General features: G+C 39.4%; 1 protein-coding gene across 3 annotated transcripts; it reads left to right on the top strand.

The window, feature by feature from the left end:
* The first annotated feature begins 336 nt into the window (after window positions 1–336).
* LOC102209218 (rho GTPase-activating protein 6) lies at window positions 337–19,762 on the top strand. Of its 3 annotated transcripts, XM_005723574.1 has the most exons (14): window positions 337–665; window positions 11,305–11,464; window positions 12,048–12,119; window positions 12,899–13,161; window positions 13,360–13,555; window positions 14,037–14,092; window positions 14,182–14,332; window positions 14,436–14,584; window positions 16,725–16,904; window positions 17,398–17,495; window positions 17,665–17,915; window positions 18,424–18,492; window positions 18,577–18,866; window positions 18,960–19,762. In XM_005723574.1, the coding sequence occupies exons 1-14, from the start codon at window positions 519–521 to the stop codon at window positions 19,143–19,145; spliced, it is 2,268 nt and encodes a 755-aa protein (XP_005723631.1). In that variant the 5' UTR covers window positions 337–518; the 3' UTR covers window positions 19,146–19,762. The 3 variants fall into 3 exon arrangements, with proteins under 3 accessions (XP_005723631.1, XP_005723630.1, XP_005723632.1); XM_005723573.1 differs by having other exon boundaries at window positions 18,577–19,762; XM_005723575.1 differs by lacking the exon at window positions 337–665 and adding an exon at window positions 6,897–7,078 and having other exon boundaries at window positions 18,577–19,762.

The raw sequence follows: 19,762 nt of genomic DNA, 5'->3' as shown, positions 1-19,762 counted from the left end.
AATAAATATGCAAGCAATATTTGGATAAGGTGTAAAATAGTCCAACAGTCTCATTTTTATTCTACAATAATGATTGTTCCAGCTTTCTAGGAGTCTCTTTAGTGATTTATTATTTTTTCATTGTGTTTTACGCTTGTGTACGCGATAAAAAATAAATAAATAAATAAATAAAAATAAAAATTCAGCTGAGCCGCAGGAGGAACTTAAATGCACGCTTTCTGAGTCACAGCCTACTCTAACTCCTGAGTGTATTGGCTGTTTTGGGGGGGAATTAACATAACTTCTTTAAATGGATGTTAAATGATGAAAGCAGGAAGCAGTGAGTCAGTGTTGGGAGGTGGAGGAGGCGACCTGGGACTCCAGGCGCGTATTTCATAATTCATAATACTGAACATGGTGACGCATTGGGGGACCTGCTGCTGCTGTGAAAAAGTCCTTCTTTCGCTCGTTTAGTTTGGACCTGATTATGAATCAGTTTTTCCACTTTTTTCTCCACAACCTGACAAAGTGAAGAAGATATGTCCGCTCAAGGACTGTTAAGCACTGTTTTCTCATGCTCGCTAAGCCCCAAAAGTATTGCCAAGCGGAGACTGAGGCAGACCAGGAGCTTGGACTCGGCGTTGATGCGACATTGCGGTACCGAAGCGGAGGAGACGTCGACTAAGGTCAGTTGACTCGCCAGGTTTGATCGACTGACACCACAAATATAGGCTAACCGGATTTTCGGCGTACTTCCTCTGGTGTTAAATGTATTAGAAGAGGTCGCAGACAGTGATGATGTTTGTAGGCGATTTTTGTGTGAAATGTTTTTGATGCTGACATGTTTTACTAAACATCGGAGATGCACGTGTCCTAAAATTTAGGTTAGAATACAGAGAAATATTAAAAATGTTTTTTGTACCTAAGCGTGCAAGAGCGAAGCACAAGAGAGAACTTGTTTATACTGTTGCAAAATTCAGGAAGTAGTTGAAATTCCCATATGGATGATATATAGCCATTTATTATTTTATCTCAATTTTGCCTTTAAGGAAAACACTGGGAATTCGCTTTCAACAAATTTATCATCATCATTATCATTTATATTATTTGATTTATTTTTGATTTTCAGGTGGGCTAAATATCATAGGAAAATCCTCAGTATTGCAACATCACCAAGTCCATGACTAACAGAGCTCTTAGTTTCATGATGAGATGTGTAGACTTTTGATGCAGTCTGTGTCTCGGGACAGTAAAAGTGATTCAGCTGGTTGCTTTTGTCAAAGTGATGTCAGCACAAGTCTTTGTCTTAACCAGCTCGTTGAACTTTGACACATTTGGCGAATCTGACACAGTGAGGGAAATCGGGTCGAAGCACATAAAAGGACAGACGTTTCTTTAGTATTAGTATTTTGCTATTATATTTTATTTAGCATCCTATATAAAAAAAAACACCCCTGTTCTTACTTAAGAACTCATGGTAACTGTTTGTATTTTATAATGGAAATGCATTACAGATGTGACATTCTAATAGGCTTCCAATAAATGCCAGATATCTAGTCTCTCTTGCAAATCAGAGCCTCAGAGCCTTCAGAAATTCAGTTTTCAGGGAATCTGAATGAAGCTGATCTAAGCTGAAGACACACCCTTTGTCAGCGAAGACTTTAATGTAATTTATGACTTTTTGGAGTGTGTGCATGAGTTAGCATGCACTTTTTCTCTTTTTTCTACTGAGCATTGTTGAATGTTCCTTGTGTTGCAATAACAAGCTTAGACGTGCAGGCAAATAGCAGAGTTACTTTTAGTAATATTAATTTAACTGAGAATGTGAGGAAGTATTTACACATTTATAGAAAGTGCAGCTGTGCAATTCCAGCACAAAACTAGGAAGAACTTCAGTCCCTTGAGCTGAAATCTGAAGTCTGAGATAATTTCTAGAGACCCACGTGACTGGTGTTAGCTTACACCGACAGCAAGTGCCTTACTGTATGCAAACTTTATTCAAGGTCACAAATCAAAGTCACATTTTGTGAGTTTGTCAGACAAGTGGTTCATTCGGAAAGAGTCGAAGTCTTCTGCAGAAATATTAGTAAAAACAGGCTGACAGTGTTTTCGCCTTTCCACAAAATACTGCTGTATCTCCACCCACTAAATTCCCCAACTTTGCTTTTACTAGTGTTTTTAATTACTTAAATGCCAACCGCTATTGATTTTGGATAAGAGAAGATCACACAGGCAAGCAGAGGGCTTATAAAAAATATAACACTGGTTGACACTGCTTTCTAATGATGACATGATTCAAATGATCAGGATGACTGGGAACTCAATGGTCCGTCAGTGTGATCCTGACATTAAAAAACACAATCTTTTCTTGTTTAAAGGGATGTGTCAGAACGGTATTTTTGATCTATGTTATTAAGCGGTTTGCTAGCTCCATAGGTTGAATATCATTGTGTTTTATTAGTGGTGTACTCACTCAGAATCTCAACAATCTGAGTGGAGATGGAAAGCAGAGACATCTGGTTTACATGAAGAAAGCCTCTCTTTCTCACAGTACAGCAGCATGACCTGATCCTTGGCTACAGTCCCTCAGGCACATATTTCTTCCCACTAGAGACTGTCCGACAAGAGACTGCATGGCATGGGGCTAAATCTGCTGGCTTACAACTGCAGCACTATAGTGTCAAGTTTAGTGTCTGATAAATGGAAACCAATGTAAACATATGTGCAAAATCATTGTTTTATATCATTTTGTCTCACATTCATCTTTCCACTGGTTACATAATAGAAAAGTTACAATCTGCTTAGTGTAAGTTAAATTGTATTCTCAGCCAAAATTCCTGGATACTTACACTGAATAACTAAAATCCATTCATAATCTTGGCTTCCATGAGCTGTTAAAAGCTTATGGATCACTTCTTTGTTTGTTTGTTTTTTTGTTTATATTATACTTTCAGGGATTGTATGGTGGTCAAGAGTGCCAATGAGAACAGTATGGTCCAACACATTCTCAGAAGACAGGACACTGAGCACTGAAAGTTTTATTAAATTAAATAATTTAATAATTGAATAAAAATCTAAAGTGTGCTCAGCGCTTCAATATCATGACAGTTGGTATGACTGCCCAACGCTAAGTCTGTAACTTTTTAATATGAGTGTGTTGGTTCTTTCTCATGTCCTTATAAGTATGTAGACTCAGTTGCAGTCATGGTAAGCGTCCATTTGAGCTGTTTTTGATTTAGCCTTTTACTGGCTGCAATTGGACTGGAGATATCTGAAAAATGTTTCCTGACTTTTAAATCGGTGATGTGAAAAACTGCATATTTGAAATCATTAAGTATCTTTTTTGGCACTCAGTTTTAATATCGTTCACATGGAAAGTCACAGAGCGTTTGAAAACTTGAATGACTCAATAGAGCCAGATTAGATATCCAGCTATAAATTAGATCTAACATGGTAAATGGCAGGGTTATAACTGGGTTATTGCTTATCAAGCCTTTAGAGGGAGCCATGCATCATTTTGCAGAAGTAATGTAGCGAAGAAATGAGGATATTCATCACTGGAATGATGATTAGGGCTTGTTAGGAGATAATCTCCAAATGATATCCACACTCATCTTGAATTAATTAGTTACTTATTAGTATATATTTTACAAAATGTCTGCAATTATACTGTTATCAACTTTCGTACTTGCACTGTTCATACACAAGATCATTAGTCCGTCATTTGCTTAAGCAGCATGGCTATTGGGTCACATTATTTATTAACTTCATGCCAAGTAGGAGGAGGCTGAATATATACGTTGATAGATTTTGTCAACAACATTAAAGCAAATTTGTTTCTGATGACTAGAGAGCTTCTTAATCTAGTCAGGCCTTTTGCATCATTATTTATGTATAGATACTGACATAGAGCCTCAATTCACAAGCCACCAAGCATGCAAGCAATTTTCAAGCTTTCTAAAACTGCAGTGTTTGCGGCATTAAAGTTGAAAATGAGAAATCACAATGAGCCTCAAAACACATCAGAATGGAGCCCTGCGCGCTGGGTATATTGTTTCATGTAGAAAAAGAAACAGTGCAGCTTTGGCGTCATCTGCATTCCTCTAAGCATCACAGCACAGAGATGGCCTGAAGGGGGAAGAAAAGAAAAGAAAAAGAGCTTGCAGGAAAATCAAAACTGCACTCTCGAATCTCACTAAAAGGAATTAACTTTATTAAACGCTGGAGGAGGCATATTTAAAGTGAAATCGAGCTTGTTTTCAGAACATTGAAGTTAGAAAATATAGAACTAACAATAGCGCTGAAAGCATGACTGCAGTTAGAGCGCATAAAGTGCCCTTTTGAGTCACGTTTGTGACTCACAACTGAGTACGAGGTGTCTCACCAAATTGTCGTAATCTTTCAGTGTGCACGTAAGCGTTGCGCTTTCAACAGGAACATGTGGTTTCTGAAAATTAGCTCTTAAACTTTGACTGTTGTTGCATTAACTTAATAGGAACCGTATTGTAGCGGGGTAAAAATTCCAGCTGTTCCAGCTGTTGTGTTCCCAATGATATGACAGTATGATTATTGCTTGAAGACGTTTCACCTCTCATCCGAGAAGAGGTGAAACGTCTTCAAGCAACTTAAAGAAGTCCAGACGCTTTTCTTTCCAAGCTCCTTTGACTACGATGACCTGGATGACTGAGAACCTTCACAGACATATGATTATCAGTCAAAATATGTTCCAGTGGATATGAAAAAAGCCTTTAAATGTATTATTATTGGTTATATCTGTTAAAAACAGTGTAACAAAATATCATAAACCACCCTTTTTAATTGTGAATCCCTGTATTCACGTCTTTTTCCGAAACTACCTAATGTGGCGTGTACAATAAACAGTTGCTTAACTAACACATGAGCACGCACACACAGCGTTCGTCTATCTGTTTATTTTTTAGCACTTTAATGATTAACCTGCTACTATGATATTCGTTTTAGAGTAAATTCGATTGATCTCAGCTGTTTCTCAAGTTTTGTGGAAGAGCTTGCCGGTGATTCAGTTATTACTGCTAAGCTGTCCGAAGAGCTCTCAAAGTGATGGAGGATTTCTCCACCCAACATTGCTATCAAAATGTTTTGTGTCTGTCTGGCGTGCTGCTTCCTGTTTATCATCCCAAAGCATTAAGAAAACTCATTTCCAGAGAATAAGTCTCAGCGCACTTTACAAGAAGATGTGGAAGAAAAATAAACAAGAAAAAGAAATTTGAGGCATGACTCTAGTACAAAGAGATCTACAGGTTTTAAGCCTCGCTTTATTGTTCCTGTGGAAGAAGTAATTGAACTAAGCAAACCTGTAGATTGGAAAAAGTTTGGAATTGCAGATGAGACTTTGTCTAAAACACTCAAATATTTTGAGTTTGCTTCTCGCAAGAAGCCTCTGCTTTCCAGAAAGGAGAGCTTAGATTTGTTGACTTGCGTAAAGCTGGGATTATAAAGTAATTTCAAAGTTAAATATTCATTAACTCACAATTGTCTGTAAGTAGAGAAAATTAAGTACTGTGGCTATTCTTGGTAGAAGTGAGCATTTATGTAAGATTACTCCAAAGACGCAAAGCAGAATGCTCATTTAAGTAGATGTTGTTAACATCTCTTTTCATCACTCTCCGCTGCGAACAAATCAGTGAACAGACATGTTGACGTTGAAGTGTATGGGTACTACAAAGGTGTGGTACATTGGAGGACTGCTTTGTTGCCTGCGGGCCATAACAGCTTGGCATCACCCACATGGAAATTACATTAATTTTACAGGATAAAATCACAGTGGCTGTTTATGAGTTGAAGCTCAGCATGTTAATTCTTTAAGTGTATTAACATCAGAACGTTACTGTGTTAATAGTAATAAATACTTGAGTTTTCGGGAGATCATATCACACCTAATAACCGAAAACGGTTCACATGCTTTTCATCTCTGTAGCTGCTGGCCCTTTATTCTGACTACCAAGTTCTGCAGACACAATTCAGAAGCTTTAATTTCAGCACTATGTCGACGGTAGACTGTGCCAGCTGCTGTCATGTTATGTCAGTGTGGACGGGTTTCACCTAAGGAGCTGCTACAGTTTTGACTTATCATACAGTAGCAGGTAAAAGTGGAGACGTCCGAAGCAACACTAATGATGACCCAGTTCTAGTGAAGTGAGTACCTCAACCCAGCTCCTGAGGACATGAGTCAAGGGACTGTAGGGTTCATTTTCTCAACTACTTGTGCAATTCAGGATTGTGGGTGGGGTTGATGCCTTTATAAAAGACTCATATTGAGTGCAGATACAGATGAAGCCTATCTGCAGTGAGCACAGCTGTCTGCTGGATTTAACAGTCTAGCCCTTATTTTCAAGCTATTTAACTCTAGCGTTAATGTTCTCTGGCAAACGGCTAGTGTAAACGCTTACATGATATAGGAAACGTGAACTCATCAAGCCAAAGGTTGCAGCACTGTGCACCAAGCAAAATGGCATATTATTAATATACCAATAGGTCTAGAGCATATCCCAGCTAGCAAAATGCCCAGTAAAGTAAAAGAACGAAGTATTAAAGTATTATTATACTTTAATATACTCTTTACTTGCTTTTTAAAATTCATTTACTTATTTATTTTATTAGAATTGGGTTCCCAAACTTCTCAGTAGCAACAGTGCCTGGCACGGCCTTTTGGGTAATGTAGTTCTAAGAATGAGTGACACTTCTGAAGTATCGCGCAAAGCGACAAACTGGCTAACCGTGCGTGCTTCTGATGTACCTGCAGGTATGCACTTCTGTGCTTTGGGATTCGTTTGTTTACTTGACACAAAGAGAGCTGACTCTTCCTGTCGCCCCCTCCCTGCCAGGCCTAACTTTATTTATGAGGCTTGTAGCAATGTAAATCGTACCCAGAACTTGTGTCACTTGCCAGTAGACGTGAGGCCGGGCAGTGCTGGCTGTAAACGTGTGGGTTGCTTGTATCAGGGACGATGGTGTGAAATCGGTTAATTTGGCACTAATGGGCTCTGAGCGCAGTTGAAGGGTCACTTCTGTCCGCGGAGACTTTGTGATGGGGGATCTGGAGCGAAGCATCACTTACGCTGTGAGTAATGTTTCAGAAAGTTAGCGATCTGAGCTGTTGACGCTCTGAATGTTTCCTAAACAGTTTGCAGAGTACATTTGCAGGCATTAGTGTAATGACATAAACTCAGGACGTGCGCTTATGCCCGACAGACTTTAACGCTTTTGATCCGTACGATTTTAATAGAGGTAGCATCACAATATTTCCACTCATGCACCTGCACTTTTACTCAGCATACATTATGCGTCAATATTATTAGCCTTATCTTATGATGGCTCAGTCCTCTAAATAAATGTATTTTTTTGTTTGGTTGTTTCGTTTTTCAATAATGGAGGTTTAATAATGGTTGCAAAAAACTACAAACACAAAGGGAAATAACAGCTGACATCCACCCTTGCGTGCAAAAATCTGTATACCAGTGTTGAATGTAGTTGTTTCATTGCTTATTCAAATCTAATGCAGAATTCACTGTACAACTCTCCAGCAAATAATGTTGACACAGTGTAAGGGCTCCATAGAAAGCTCTTCCTGTAATGCCCCATTCAATGGCTTCCTGAGCACTAAAGAATATTCATCACCCCTCTGGATTTTGTTTAAGGGTGGTTGATTGGTGTAATCTGAGCTTTCAATCTAGCCATATTGTATGAACTACCTTGCACATTTCCTCTCATTGTATTCGAGGAAGCGCTATTGTGTTTCAGCAAGGCTTTGACTTAAATTTAGGTCCTGCACAACCGGGTGCACCTGTATTTGAGAGCTGTGTATCAGTGAAGCTGGAGTGTTTCAAATTTAAATAGATATTCAGATCAGTTGCTATAAGAGCATATAAATGGATTAAGTTAATCACTTGATATTAACGTACCAGTAAATTGAGGATAATGCCCCATCAGGGACAAACATGAGCAAACGGTAATTCCACCTTTATGATGACAGCTTCTGTAGCATCTTAAAACAGCTTTTTAGCTCTGAGGTCACTGTAATCTGACTAATTTGAAAAATTACAAAAGGCTACTACAAAAGGCAGTAATTGTCACAACCTGTTAATGATATGAAAAAGCACTGAATGAAATCTGTTCATGTTTGGACATGACAGAATTGAACCTATTGGCTAAGAGATATTGCATAAAAGAGGACGGTGCTTGGAACTGCACAAAGCAAATAAGTGGCTCTTTGTTTCTGAGTACTGTAACAACTGGGAGAGACTGTGGGAACCCAGCTCACCATCACATCAGATACATGGAGTGCGTTTCCACTCCCATACAGTCACAAAAGAGGAATGTGTGAACAAAGTGACATAACTGCAAATGTGACTTACTCATGGCATTTATGCAACTGCAGTGTTAATGATTTAAGGTTTTAAGTGTGTAGTTTCTGTCCAATGGTCAAAAAGGTAATGCCAAAAAGCTTTGTAAAATGCTGACAGCTAAGATAATATTTATCTACCACTCATCCATCTCAGGGTTGTGAGTGATCTGGAGTCTATCCCGGCTGCCACAGGGCAAAAGTATCTCCTGCTCATTGCCACTTTGAAAGAAAAGCCCTTTATTTTCATGTATATATTATATACAATTGATCAGAACTGTTGTAAATGGCAAGTAATGATTATAGGAATCACTAATCATACATTTTTTAATGGAATATAGTTGTACACAAAAAAAAAAAAAATCCAAGCTTATCACATTAAAAGCGAGACTGAACGTGCATCTAGCATTTAAAGCTGGCAGCAGAAAAGAGTCACAAATCTATTGTGATACATGCCAAATACAGGTTATTGACTACTTTTCTTTGCACAGTAAAGAAAATATGTTTGTCATAGAATATTATTTGCCCGTGCATTACAAAATGATTAGATGCTAAAGAGCAGCTTCTTTCTATAGTAGTTCCATAAATTAATATTTTTTATCAGTTAGAATTATGCAAGATTATGTGCTGTAAAGAGGAGGATATCTAAAACTGTTCCAATTCTAGTTGGTACACTTAAGCACTGTTTTTTTTTAAGTACTTGGCAAGTAGGTTGTTCCAGCATGCTGGGGAACTTCCCACACTTCTCCTGCGGTTTTAGGCTGTCTGCATTGCTTCTGTCTCTTGATATAATCCTAGACTGACTCGATGATGTTGGGATCAAGAGAATCTGTGTGGCCCAGGCGATCTGTTGCAGGACTCGTTGTTCTTCTTGTCACTGAGGATAGATTGTGACTGTGGCTAAAGGTTTGGGCTCGGTGTCATGCTGGTGAATGAATTAAGACTTAGTCAGATGCCTCTCTGAAAAAATGCCTGCGTCTTAAACTTTTTCACTGCTTTTATACTGCACATTGTCATACTGTATGTGTGCTAGATAATGGTATGCTACTGTTACACAGCCCTAATTCTCATTTAATGGGAGTGAGCCACTTTAGTGTAAGCCTTATCCCGATAATGAGTTACTAAGCTTCTTTGGAAAATGGCTCATATGACTGGCTTGACTGTACTGGATCAAAGCAGGGTAATCTCTGGGATGGAGATGCTCAGAGGTTGAGGATTTCAGATCAGATTATTTTCCTTGTCACTACTCCAGTATAAGACCTTTAGAATATCTGTAACAGTGTTTACTAATGAAGCATTTTTTGTGAAATGGCTTTTTAGATGATAGACAAGCACCTGCTAAAAGTGTACACACTATACTAAATTGAGCTAAAAAGAACTTAAGATGATGCATTTCACATTTAAGGGGAGCTATTATTGCACAGTCAGTATTGGTGTTCAGCTGATCTAGTTAAGCTTTTGCTTTTTGTTTGGTTTCCAGCAGCTGTGCCCTATGGCAACGTGCTTTTAGGTGTTGCACAAATCCATATGTCAGTTTGTTTCATTCAGATAAAAACAGTTATGCCATGAGGCTTTTATTGTGCAAAAGAAAGGACTCTGTAGTTCTGTGAAAAACTGAGTACTTAGTACTCAGTATGAGTAAGTATATGATGATAATCACATGCACTTGATTAATTTGTCATCAGCAAGTGTGACCACCCCTATTAAAGCCTAAGTTTTTAAGGTTTTTGTTGATCTGGTGTAATCGGCGCAATGCCGCAATCTTCACAGAAGTGGAAGTCCCAGCAAATTCATCCAAAGGTCAGACTCAGAGAGTCAAAGAAATTGGAGAAAAAAAACCTAAGAGCTACATGTCAGTCTTTACAGGCCTCAATTAGCATGCTAAATGTTATAGTTCATGACAGTGCATTTAGGAAAAGACTGAACAAACACGGCTTGTTTGGAAGGTGTTGCCAGGAGAAACCCTCTTCTCCCTAAAAAAAAACTTGGCAGCACGGCTTATCTTTGCAAAGTTGCATCTGAACAGACCGCAGGAGCTCTGTAACAATCTCCTTTTGTCAGGCAAGACCTAAGTGAAGATGTTTGACGAAAACCAAACACAGCATATCAGAACAAACACCTCATACCAGCTGTTAAGCACAGTGATGGAGGGGTGCTCTGTCCTCAGTCTGTCCGACAGCTACAGCTAGGCCAAAACTGAGTCATACAACAGGACAACGATCCAAAATCACAGCAGCAATTTGCAACAGAAAGATTGAAAAAGAAAAGTTGGGCCAGGTGTTGCATTGGCCAGACTTTGGAACAATGTCTGCAAACCTCAATGAACTGCACCGTTGTACAGGATAGTGGGCCAGAATTCCTCCAAAGTGATGTAAAAGACTATAAAGTCATATAGAAAATGAATAATTCAAGTTATTGCTGCTAACGGTGCATGCTATTGAATGATGGAGTGTAGTGTTTTTTTCTTTCACAGGAATGCATAGAGTCTTGTGAACACTTTCTTTTTCACATGACTGCATGTGTGTGTGGACAGATATGGATGCAATCTGTAACTACACTGTATGGTGGAGGCATACGGTCAAAAGGCCTCACATTACTGGGGCACAAGTTCAGTCAGGCAGCATCACTAATGTCAACACCTCATAATTCTTGTTTCGACATGCAGAAAAAACATTTGCGATGGATTACATAAAGTGTTTAATACAATCGCAACAAGAAATGAATAACATTTGCACATTGCAACCTGTTTCTCCCGTGCAGTCTGTCAGTTTCAGGAAACAGTTTTGATGATTTTCAGCTGCCAAGTGAAGCAGAACTGCAAGTGTTTGCCAGTTGATGCACACTGCCATCTGCAGAGAGTGTGACAGGTCATGAACGTATGACACAAATTATGGATGTAATTGTCTGATGTGCTTTAAAACCTGCATGTTTGTGTTTGCCCTCAGGGTGACTTCACTTGGAACAGCTTGTCAGGAGGCACTGTTGGCCTCAAGCCCGTCCCCCTGCAAAGCCTCTCAGAATTGGAGAGGGTTCGTCTCCAGGATGTGGCCTTCAAGCGATTGCTTCGGTGTCATGACCTGGGCTGCCACATCACCATCCCTAAATGTATTACCACACACAGACACACACACAATTACAGGCCTCTTCTTGTCTCCCAAGTTGTTATTCTGTCTCAGGCAAGAAACTTTCTGAAAAAACACATGCTGAGCAACAGATGGGAAATGTTCCTCTCTCCTTTTTCTCCTTTTTGTTGTGTAAGGGCGTCATACTCATAAACTCATTGGTTTAATGACGTGAGCTCATCTACGTTCTCCAGTAATAGGCTGAATCATTTCTGGATTCCACTACTGCTGCCCTCTATAAAGAAAGCTTTTAAAAACTGTTTATTTTCTGGTGAGCTGTCTTGGTTTTTCTTGTTTCAAAATTGTCCCTGGAGTCTGTAGTGCTTTGAAAACGCCATAAATAGAGTACATGTGAAAAATGTGCTGTTTTCTGAAACGGAACAGTCCTGTAAATTCACGGTGAATTAAGATTTGCTTTGCATGTCATTATCTTGACATTTTTTATATAGTTTGTTTCTTAGCTCTTTTGTGTAGTGATCCTGAGAATATCAAGTGGAGCAGACATAAACAGAAACATATTATCTAGACCTCTGTTTTGTTTTTTTTACCTGTGACTCTTTTTTTAGATGGCCACAAGCACAAGAAGACACTCAGGAGGAAGTTGGATTCATTATCTAAAGAGAAGAGTAAAGACAAAGGTAACATGATCAGGATATAGTCTTAATTCTGGTGCTTTAAAGGGTAGTTTTCTCCCAATTTTCTATTTACAACATGAAGTAATGGCAGCATAGCAGGAACTTTGGTGCTTTCAAGCACTTCTTAAACAGATAAAGATAAACACAGCTATCTTTTAGGTCTGTAGGAGAACCACTGAGTCTTGTAAGACTTTCATTCCCTTCCAGTTTCTAGTCTAGTCAGCCTGTGACATTTTAAAAAATACTCTTTTATCCCTTTTGGCTGAAGCTGTATCGACTCACTGAAGCTGACAATCTCAGCTTTTTATACCCACGGAGCACTGAGCGATCAAAATCAGTACAGAGAGGGCTGTGATCTCCAACCACCACGCTGCCCCGCCCGCTGCAACAATCCAACAGGAAAGTGATGTTCTCTGTCAGACAGGCAGTCAAGGGAAATAACTAAAACAATCTTAAGTGGTGGCTTGTTCGTTACAGCCTATCCTCAGGCATGCCCAGCCCCCTCTTTCCTCTTTCCCTTTTTGTTTACAAAAGCACTTGGGAAAGTATGTGCTCCCTCACTCTGAATATTAAGTGTGGCTGTAGAACAGTGTTCTTGGCATTTATCTTGAGCAGGATTTATTTAAAAATATATATTAAATGCTTTCTATGGAAACGAATCCAGAGAGTAAAATGGATAATACGCTGCCGTGATTGACACATCTAAAGAGAAGCTTTCTGTTGACTTGGAGCTTATATGTGAACTTTAAGTCTCGCTGTCTTGCTCTTCCCCCCTCACATAGACACCACGCCACAGGCGTTTGGCATACCACTGTCGCATGTCATATCCAACGACCGCATGCACAAGCTGCGGCATGATCACCCGCGGGAAGAGCACAGTGACCCCACTGAATTGATGCTATCCTTCCTTCATCTTACATCTAGCTACAAAAGGGCTAACAAAGAGCTCTCCAGCAGCAACTCGTCACTGAGCTCCACTTCTGAGACCCTTAATGAATCACCACTGCCCAGCACACCAGACATAGCCCCACGGACACGCAGACGGGTAGGCTTCCCTGTCAACAAACCTTACATACAATGATGTAGAATAACAAGTTATTTGTCTGATTATGCTTGCACTCGAGATTTCTTTGAGAATTTGTGACCTTTTTAGATGTTCCCCTGGAGGCTGATGATGTGGCCATTCACAGCATATGATCAATTGCTTTTCCAGTCATTATACTGTCACCCATCTGCTTAACAGGGCGGAGTGTCTGTGGATTGCATCACTGACCTTGATGACAACCAGTCTCGGCTCTTGGAGGCACTCCAGCTGTCTCTGCCAGAAGAGGCAGCTGGCAACACGAAGAAGCACCATGACGAAAAGCTCAGCCTTAACCCTATTTACAGACAGGTGCCCAAGATAGTGGACCAGTGCTGCCAGCACCTGGAAAAATACGGTACGTAGTGCACAAGTAAAGGTACATAAACACAGTGCAGAATACCAAATTAAATTCTATAAAATGTACAGTAATGCACATCAGAAGAAGGTCCTGGGTTCTAATCCACCATCTGGCTGGGGTCTGTGTGGAATTTGTGTGTTCCCCTCAATGTCTGTGTGCGTTCTCTCTGGGCACTCTGGCTTCCTCCCACACTTCAGAAACATGTAGTTAGTGGGGTTAGGCTAATTGGTCATTTGAAATTGGCCTTAGGTGTGAATGGTATTCTGTCTCTTCGTGTTGGACCTGCGAAAGATTGGGGGCCTGTCCAGGATGTATCCTAGCTCTCACCCTATGGCAGCTGGGATAGGCTCCAGCCCCAGCAGAAGAAAATGGATGGATGCAAAATGTACAGAATATCCCCTTAAACACTTGGTTAAATGTTCATTGTCTTGCGATGCAAATGCCTTGGAAATAAAGGAGCATCTTTGTTTTTGTTTAGCCCTACAGACAATTGGAATTTTTCGTGTTGGGAGTTCCAAGAAGCGAGTACGACAAGTAAGACGTCAGCTTAGCTTTTTAACACCTCTGCACTTTATCCACGGGTAACCTTTTAACCATATCAGTTGTCACAATATTTCACCCAGCTTCGTGAGGAATTCGACCAGGGATGGCAGGTTTACATGGATGAAGAGCACAGCGTCCATGATGTAGCTGCATTGTTTAAAGAATTCTTAAGAGACATGCCTGAGTCACTGCTGACAAAAGAACTTTATACAGCCTTCATCAATACAATGTGTAAGAAAAAGACACACACAATAAACAATCCACTATCTTCTGATTACTTTGAAATTAATGTTAACTGTGTGTTTTTTGTTGTTGTTGTTCTTTTCTTCTACAGTGCTGAATTTTTCAGAGCAAGACAGTGCCATCCAGCTCCTGGTGTTTATGCTTCCTCCCTGTAACAGCGACACGCTACAGTGTCTCCTCGGCTTGTTGTCCACTGTGTCTGCACATGCTGAAGACAGCCTGGACAGTGAGGGACATAAGGTAGAGGCCGGTTTTTACAGCAGTCTAAAATGCTTCCGAGAAGCACAAGCTTTTGTGTGATGAATTTTATATAAGTGTGAGGTAGCACACAATGAGGTGATGATAATTTAGTTAATAATTTTGTCTTCTTTGCTCCCAGAAGACACCCAGAGTTTAACCCTTAGGAACTGCCTCTTTTGGCAAGAACTCACATTTTATAGTTTGTTGATTCTATCGCTGAATAGGAAAAAATATGTTAAATAACAAAACAATCTCATTGACAAACTGCTGATACATTGTATCCCAACTGCCATCGGAGGGAAGTCAAAAAGATATGCAGTACATCTGAGGCCTCTTATTTTTAATTTGAAGGAAGGGACATACCAAAACGCAACACCTTTATGGACAATATGGTTTTTTTAATAACCATTGAGTGAGGACATAAACACTGCACGTTGGTATCATTCTCTTCTGTCTTAGGGCAAGATTTACTGTTGTTCTGTGCAAAACCCTCATTTGGCTTTTTAAAAGCTACTCTTGGGATTTACTTAATACGCACAGTGTCAATTTTGTGGCTATAAAGCATGGACACATTTTGTGGATTAAATTTCCCTCTCATGGTTCAGAATTTAGAAGATGAACAAAACATAAGCATTAACTTCATAGGTTTTGAGGTGGAATAAGTATCATTCAATTAAGTTTATTTCACAACAGTCAACAACAACGGTCGCCTCGAGGCAAGCATCATTTAATGAAATTTGGTAAATGCTCTTTTCACTGCGTGGCAAATAATAAACCTAACTGGAAGGGCCAATAAGTGTAAAAAATTAGGGAGGAGATTATTTAAATGAATCATACAAATATGATTTACTAAGGACTGTTGCAGGCAAATTAGTGCAAATTACACCATTATTTAACTCGGGAAAAAGCATGTCTTATTTTGCGCCTGATGTGGCTGTGATAGTTGCCGCTAGGAACGTTAATTTATTTGAAATGCCAACAGGAGATGTTATCGGAATGAGTGCGTAATTGCTGTGGGTGGATTAGTCAAAGTTGTAAGTGCGGTGGCAGAACTTTGGCTCTGTCCTTTGGCTCTTTGCTGTTTCCTCCCACTGAATGTTTAGAAAAGCACTTCACATATTTCTTGTCCTCAATCACACTGGTATTTCAGTGTAACAGGGCACAACTTAACATGGACACGCAGTGGAAGGGGACAATAGTTTCCTAAAACAAGATGGATACAAACCGTGATGTATGAGAGGCAGCAAACGTACTTTTTACAGTGAACAAGGTAGTTTCCAGTATTTTGTCCTTCAAGTCAAATTTCTACACAGAGATCAGCCCATACAGTGATAACTGCAGAGAGTACAAAAGCCTGTACATGTCTTTACTCAGCAGTGCATACACACAGTAGGGGTAACTCCATTAATATTCAGACAGGATCTGATGGCAAACAGTGTTTTGTGTTGTTATTCTGCACATCTCACAGGACAGCTGTTACAGATTCCAGGCGTATAGGTTTGGTTGTATTAAAGCAGTTTTTCTCCACACCTGAGCTGTCAAAGCTAGCCAAAGAGCAGATGGCCCAGCATCTAAATTCCCACAAAGTTCTTACCAGTTTCTTACAAATATATAAAACGTTCTCCTTAAGCTGTCTTCAGTAATTTGCTCTGCTCTTGGCAGCTTGTGTTGGTCATTACTGCGATGAGCCGGCTATGTTTGCATGAATAACTTAGTGCCTTATTAGTAGATCACTTGCAAAAGCTTTCATGCCCACAGGTGTTTTCTTTTTCCATCTTTTTTTCAATTGCAGCTAATTTTCCCTGCAATAAACCTGATATAGATGGATCTGTATATTTGATTTGACAGATTTTTCACAGTAGATCTCATCCTGACATAATCCTAATGGGAATTTGTGACTCCTCCTGGACTCGAACCAGCGATCGTTCATGTTTTTGCACTGTTATGTCATGTTATGCAGCACTTTGTTTGAGAATTACGAGACAGTTAAAGTGATCAGCTTATCCCTATATGATTATTAATCATCAACTCAAAAGCAAAATATGTGCAAATACATTGATATAATGAAAGTTTAGTTGGAGGATGTGTTTGTTCAGTAGTTTAAACATGTTATGAGAACTCTGTGTTCTGTTTTGTTTAGGTTACAGGCAACAAGATGACATCGCTTAATTTAGCTACCGTCTTTGGACCCAACCTCTTACACAAGCAAAAAAACTCAGACAAAGAATTTGCAGTAGAGAGTTTTGCCCGTGCAGAGGAGAGTGCAGCCATCATCGGCGTTGTCCAAAAGATGATCGATACATATGATACGCTGTTTATGGTAAGGGCTCTAACTGCAAACTAAGATGTTAAACATTCTTAAGGTTTTCTTTGGTCAGTCAGTGTTTGCTGTTGTGTCTTGTGCAAGTTCACCCAACTAGATATAAAAATCGACTTCAAATAAAATATGATTCCAGCCTCTGTTTTGTTGGTGTGATGATGCCAGGATCCTCATCTTCATTATCTACATTCTCTGTTTTTCAACTGAAACCTCAGCCGAGTCACACTTTAGTTAAACTATCTGAAAATTATCTGTCGAGAAAATCAGCAGGGTAGAAGTCAATCAAACATGTATTTACATTAATTATTTTCTCAGTGCACCTTGCAAACATCTGGTAAATGACTCACTATAAACGAGCAGCGTAGGCTTTTTTTAAGCCCTTCTGGGGGGCATCATCTAATTAATATGGAGAAGAGTTTCGTTCTGATGCGATTAATCACCAAATCAATGAGTGAGGATGAAGGAGAAACCAAATTTATGTCTTTTTTTCTAGGTGCCCCCTGACCTGCAGAATGAGTTGTTGATGAGTTTGCAGGAAACAGATCCTGATGTGGTGGATTATTTACTGCGGAGAAAGGCCTCACAATGCTCGTGAGTTTCTGCCTTTTGTCTCATTGTGCATTTATGCGCATGCGTGACTACTTAAATGATCAGAATCAAGCACACATTATAGCTCGTGGTCACAGGTTTTTCTAGAATTGAGTGTTTTTGTCCAAACATACCCATCCATTAATATATTGCGTCTGCTTTGTCTTCACAGAGAGCCCAGCCTTAGGTCAGAAGAGTCGTTCTCTCTGACTGACAGACGCTTGTCCAGTGACTCACACAAGCCATCTAGTGGAGAGGTTTCCCCCTATGACAATAACTCCCCCGTCCTGTCCGATCGACCGCGGTTTAAATACACAGAGGACGGCAGTCTGCTCTCAGACAGAGTTCCCAGACAGGACAAACTCAGAGACCAATCAAAAGATAACTCTGGCAGTACCTCCCCTACACTTTCTACTGACAAAGGTGAACAAAATTCATTTCAACAATAGTTTTAATGTATAAAGTGTAACTTGAAAGATCTGTGGAATTTTCTTCCTGAGAGTTCACTCCCACATCTATGTTAGCCAACAGTGCCTTAAAGTCACATTAAAGTCACATTAAAGTTCAGATATAATGAATACATTTGTAATATGAACATAAAACAGTAAACATGACAGTATATTTCCAAATAATAAAACATGATAACTTCTATTTTTTATGGTATCATTTTGATGCTTGAAATACTCCCAAGGAGGTGTTTATTTCTCTCTTTAAAAGACAAGATGGTCACATGTCATTAAACATTTCCATAACTTCCAGTATCTAATATATCTAAGATAATTTCTTTGTAAACGTCACATTGCCAAGGCCAAAAGGAAACAGAAAGAGGCTTAAAAAAGGTGAAATAGCTTTAACCTTCTCATATTTTGCATTGAGATAATATGCATTAAAGCAAAGAAAGTAATCCTCTTAGTTCTTTTGTTTCTGTTAGAGACCTCAGCTGACAGTTTCTGGGACACCTGGCATGAGCTGTTCGGAAAGGATTTCACTGGCATCGCCGGTAACTGAATCCATTTTACATGTTGCTCCAGATGGTCTTTGGATATGGAATAAATGCTGGATGCTAATGAATGTTTTCTCCCAGGATACCTTGGAGACGTGTCGGAATGTGACTCATACGGCTCATCCGAGGGGCTGAGCAGTCACCAAGGTAACAACAAGCTGCCTGTCAGTGCAACACAAATGTCATTGGGCGTTTCGGAATGCAGGCCACACCCTCCTGTGACTCGCTGCAGCAGTGGTCCTGATGACCAAAGAGAGCAGAGACATCCAGAATCGTTATTATTACATCAGGCAATGAGCAGCCAATCGGGAGCTGTTAGCTCAGACAACTTAGCACAAAGGACAGGATGCACTGAATGTCCATTACTCCAGGTCAGGACTGACAGTTTATCTTCCCTTAACTGCTCTCGACCTCTAAGAGAGACTCATATTTCTCACTCCACACCCTCCCTCTTAAAATCTCAGCATGACCCCCAAATCCCACAACAGTCCCAGCAGAGCGCTGACTTCAAGATTGTAGATACAGCAGATGCCACTGGGCCTGGAGAGGAAAAAGGCCCTGATTCTTCAAACTGGCAGAAAGAGAGGTGGCATATATGGAAGATGATGTCAAAAGAAAATCCAGAAGCTCTACCAGAAACGTTGGTGTGACCCACTCTTAACTGATAAGCAGACTGTGGATCAATGTTTTATAAAAACATGTGCACGTCTCCTGTCACATCATCAGGTTATCATTGTGTGCAGTTAACATTATCAGTTGATTTTAGTGTTTTATACTGAATATAAAATGCTAAATGATATATACTTGTTATTGTTATTTTGCACTAACTATATAGTTTAAGCATGATTGTGTATGTTTTTGTATTTTTTTTATAAAAAGAACCATGAAAAACTTGTATGTAGACTTGAATGTAATAATTGGACTTGAATATTGTTTTATATTAATGCTGAATGTAAATATAAAAAAATGTTTTTTAATATTTCTTTAAATTTATAGCAACCTAATCTTGACACATCTGTAAATGCTGCAATAATATGTGTGTCTTGAGTTCATGGCTCATTGTTTTTTTGTATTTTTTCTTTCAAGAAAATGCTTACATTTTAACAGAAGTTCGTCAGCTTACCAACACTCCTAATTTTGTGTTTGCTACAAAAGAAATTATTGTTAAGCAGCATTATTTGCAGATATGAATATATTTAATATAAGTTTACAGTCATTTGTAATTTAATGAAAAACAACTTTCTCCAGGTGTCTCCTAATAAACAGA

The sequence above is a fragment of the Pundamilia nyererei genome, unplaced genomic scaffold (assembly GCF_000239375.1).
Source record: "Pundamilia nyererei isolate P.nyererei 1_Seehausen unplaced genomic scaffold, PunNye1.0 scaffold00009, whole genome shotgun sequence".
Lineage (NCBI taxonomy): Eukaryota > Metazoa > Chordata > Actinopteri > Cichliformes > Cichlidae > Pundamilia > Pundamilia nyererei.
The sequence above is the reverse complement of the archived record's forward strand: the minus strand, read 5'-3'. Positions and strand labels throughout refer to the sequence as shown.